The following is a 4,281-nucleotide window of genomic DNA, read 5'->3' as shown; positions in this document are numbered from 1 at the left end:
CAAAGCACAAAGGCTGCATATGCAAAGTTTTTGCAAATACATGGCACAAACCATACAAGCCTACAAAACAGTGCATAAGAACAAGTAATCAACCCTCAAAGCTTACAAAAGCATCAATGGGTACAAAACACACACAAACAATGCTTAAATCTGAAAAACATCATACTATATACGAGCTGAAGGATATAAGATGGATACAGAACAATGATAAACAAAATAGACAAAAATAGTAAACAAAAGTCTGTTAGCTGAAATCTCCCCCTTTCGTTGAGCTCTCGTTGAGCTCTCCCCCTGCCAACAGCATCTCCCCCTTTTTTGTCAAGGAATAGCTAGTTGTCATTATCCTCGAGCTTTCTTTGAATTTCATCTAATTGAGTTTGAATCGAAGTAAACTTCGTATCCCATCGAGAGTTGAGATGATGCAAGATAGAAGTTAGATCGGATATCTTTGATCTCAGCTCATGAACAGAAGCTACAATAGAGTCTAGCCTCTCGTCAGCGGGGAGTGAACTGGAGCGTGGGCCACTGTGGGACGCGGAAGCTTCTGTTTTGACTCCCTTCTTGCTATGACCAATGCTAGCGTTGAATGTGCGCATGTTGATTGGACATGGTTTTGCGCAGGGAACTTCATTTTCAGCTGGATATATCCCTTTCCGCTTTAGAATCCGGGAGATGAGACAGCAAAATGGGATGCACATTCTTGATTCTGTTCTTAGAACAGTTTTGCAAAGGATATGAAAGATATGAGCACAGATATCAATCTCGACATCAGAAATTAGATCATGAAGAAACAGTGCACGCCCGAGATTCATATACCCTGTGCTAGATAGGGGATACAGGTTGTGAAACATGACGATCGTGAGCACCCTCAATTTTGGAGGAAGAGATAAGACATTGACTAAATTCCCATTTGAGGAAAATTCTAGATTGTCCCCAAGAGCTGCTTTAAGTAATTCTTCATCCCGATGAAAATCATCATAGACCGGTGATATCCCAAGAATTGGCCTGTTGATGTGCAGAATCTCTGCTAAATATGCGGGAGAGACCGAGAAACTTTTTCCTCTAACCCAGCACTTAAGTTCATCTCCTTCAATAATTGCATTTGCATAAAACTCTTTTACCAGATCTTCATATGCATCATCAAGGTCAGAGAGGAGATAATTTCAGTCCTTGCGAGCAAACCATTGAGGAATGTTGGTGTCAAATAGAGAATGTTGGTCAAAGACTCTTTCAATCAGAGGTGTTGCCTTTTTGAAGTAATTTTCATGGGTCTGGAAGGCAGCATATGATCAAAACTTGGTGGGATCGAACACACCAGATGAGGAGCGAGCACGCTTTGGTCTAGGAGAGAAATCATCAATTTCAATGACATGTTCCTTCCCTTTGTTGCTTCCTCCTTTCACAGCTGATCTCTTGAATGGAGGCATTTTCACTCTGCACTGGGATTAAATTCACACACAAACACCAAACAAGACAGCACCCATTATTAGCAATATGTTAGTGCCATACCATGAATAATGAAGGAAACCCTAAACAGTTGAAGTTGAGGGTCAAAACATGACAATGAGTGTTAAAACAACCAGCACCACAAACAGAACACAAGATAAAGATGATCATTGCATGAATCAGCACAGAGAAACAGTATGATCCGAAAATCAGAAACCCATGTTCAAACACGATAAATCAAAATACACCACAACATCTTCACAAAACTGGAAAAAATTTCCCACATCAGGAAGTATGAAGGATAAGGAATAAAACCCATACCTTTTTGATGAAGATTTGAGAGAAAAAAATGCAGAAATGGAAGATATCCAGCAAGAAACACAGAGTGTTTGTGAGTGTAAAGTGAGGAAGAAAATGAACAGTCAAACAAGGACGAGGGAAAACTGAAAGCAATTTTAAAATTGTCTTTAAAATGCAAAACACGCGATTTTCGCTACTTATCCAAGTCGCCAGTAAGTCGCCAGATCAAGCCGCGAAACACTATGAAGGTAAGATTCTAGAAAAAATCTTAAGTGTTTTTCGCGACTAGAAGGTTTAGTCGCGAAGGAGTTGCGAGCTGAGCCACGAAAATCTCTGAGTAACCCTCGCGATTGGACCTTCCACCCGCGAACAAGCCGCCAAAATGAGCCGCGAATAGATCAAAACTCAAATTTTTCAAAAATTTTCTAAGTCTTTTTCGCGACTAGAGTACTAACTCGCCAGTAAGTCGCGAACATCTTTGATTGAGCTCGCGACTGGGGCTTGTGACTGAGTTGACCCGCGACTTAGTCGCCAAAACAGGGCAACACTGTTTTTGAAAAATTTCACAATTTTGTAAGAGCAAAGTACTTTCCAAAAACAAAGCAAAACACTCAAAAATCTTTTTGTGTTTGATCAACAAAGATTGAGCATGTGAAAACATATTTAATCAAGTACAATCACACAAATGAATATGGCATTCGTTGAACATAGACTTGTGTGTTGTGTGTGGATATCAAAAATGAGATGGTCTTTAGTCCAATGTGAAGTTTCGATGATCAATTCAATCAAGGCATACACAACTAGCACTAGATCATGTGACCTATCTCAATTATAAAAGCATGCATATATGACCTCCCACAAGAACTTGATAACAACTTTTTGAAACTTTTCATTTAGCTCCATATACACATATCATTTGCCAATTTTGAGCAAAGAAACTCTCATTGAGAGATAGATGCCTGAAATTTTTGATATTTCACTTAACGAGTTAGCCTTTGGCTTTTGGGCATCTTTCATACATTTTATTTTGGTCGCTTTCCCTTTTTCCTAGTCAAATACTAGTATGTGCGACAGGCTTTTGCAGCTCTATATCTCTTTTCATTTTGAGATTTACATTTAGAGAGCTCTTTAAAAGCATAAAAATAAAAAGTGGGAAGATATATAGGCATGAGTCTATGCATATCTCAAGATCAACAAAACCATTTACTAATCATTCATGACAAGGTTGAAGATCTATTTACAACAATTACATAAATTTCAGAATTTCTTCCACAATGATATGAGTGCATGAGAGACAAGTTATGCTCGTTAAATGCACAAAGCCATTGGTACGAAGGTACAAGGCTAAACAAGCTTTGAGACAAAACTCAAACAAAGTGATCAAACTTTTTGGATTTTCAAATTTTTATGTGTTTTTGGATTTTTGACACACACAAATGACAAACAAATCTACAAAAAGAAGACAAACACAAGATACACACAAACAAAAAAAATGTCGCGGAGGATTGAGTTTAAGGAATGATACCGACACCAATGGTCTTATGCAAGGATTCAAACCTTGGGCCATCAAGAGGTTTGGTGAATATGTCTGCCTTTTGATTGTCAGTATTGATGAATTCTAGACACACTGTCTTGTCTTCTGCCAAGTCCCGAATAAAGTGATAGCGGATCTCAATATGCTTTGATTTGGAATGCTGAACCGGATTCTTTGACAAGTTTATGGCGCTCGTATTATCACAGAATACACACATAGTGTCTTGAGAAATGCCATAGTCATGCAGGAGCTTTCGCATCCATAACAGTTGTGCACAACAACTTCCTGCTGCAATGTATTCAGCTTCAGTCGTTGACAGTGATACTGAATTTTGCTTTTTGCTCATCCATGAAATTAAGTTGTTTCCAAGATAGAAACACCCACCAGAAGTACTTTTTCTATCATCTATGCACCCTGCCCAGTCAGCATCAGAATATCCTACCAAACACTCATTCGAATCCTTTGTATACCAAATCCCATAGTCAGATGTACCATTTACATAGCGAATGATTTGTTTAACTGCTGTTAAATGGGATTCTTTAGGAGCGGCTTGAAATCTTGCACAGACTCCGACACTGAATGCAATATCTGGCCTGCTTGCTGTGAGATAGAGAAGACTACCAATCATACTCCGATAAAGAGTCGGATCAATGTCAACACCAGATGCATCTTTGCTCAACTTTGCCGAGGAACTCATGGGAGTAGAGGTATGTTTCTTGGAGTCCAGACCAAATCTTTTGACAAGATTTTTAGCATACTTTTCTTGAGAGATAAATATTCCATCTCTCCGCTGTTTCACTTAAAGTCCAAGGAAGTAGTTTAACTCTCCCACCATACTCATTTCAAATTCCCTTTTCATTTCTTCCGAGAACTCATGAGCTAGTTTATCAATTGTGGAACCAAATACGATATCATCCACATACACTTGAGCAACAAGAAGAGATTTTTCATCTTTTTTAACAAACAATGTGCGATCTGCTTGACCTCTCTTGAACCCACGA

At 38.8% G+C, this 4,281-nt stretch overlaps 1 protein-coding gene across 1 annotated transcript; it reads right to left on the bottom strand.

Annotated features, from left to right (window-relative positions):
- Positions 1-3,257: 3,257 nt before the first annotated feature.
- LOC136064845 (secreted RxLR effector protein 161-like) lies at positions 3,258-3,977 on the bottom strand. Its single transcript, XM_065767156.1, has one exon. It carries the CDS (start codon positions 3,975-3,977, stop codon positions 3,258-3,260), a length of 720 nt encoding a protein of 239 aa, XP_065623228.1.
- Between the last annotated feature and the right edge of the window lie 304 nt (positions 3,978-4,281).

Source organism: Quercus suber, unplaced genomic scaffold (assembly GCF_002906115.3).
Source record: "Quercus suber isolate HL8 unplaced genomic scaffold, Cork oak 2.0 scaffold_779, whole genome shotgun sequence".
Lineage (NCBI taxonomy): Eukaryota > Viridiplantae > Streptophyta > Magnoliopsida > Fagales > Fagaceae > Quercus > Quercus suber.
This window is presented reverse-complemented; position numbering and strand designations above follow the sequence as displayed.

Bases quoted from the DNA above. Each gene is read 5' to 3' on its own strand.
- LOC136064845 (XM_065767156.1), bottom strand. From the start codon at position 3,977: ATGAGTTCCTCGGCAAAGTTGAGCAAAGATGCATCTGGTGTTGACATT.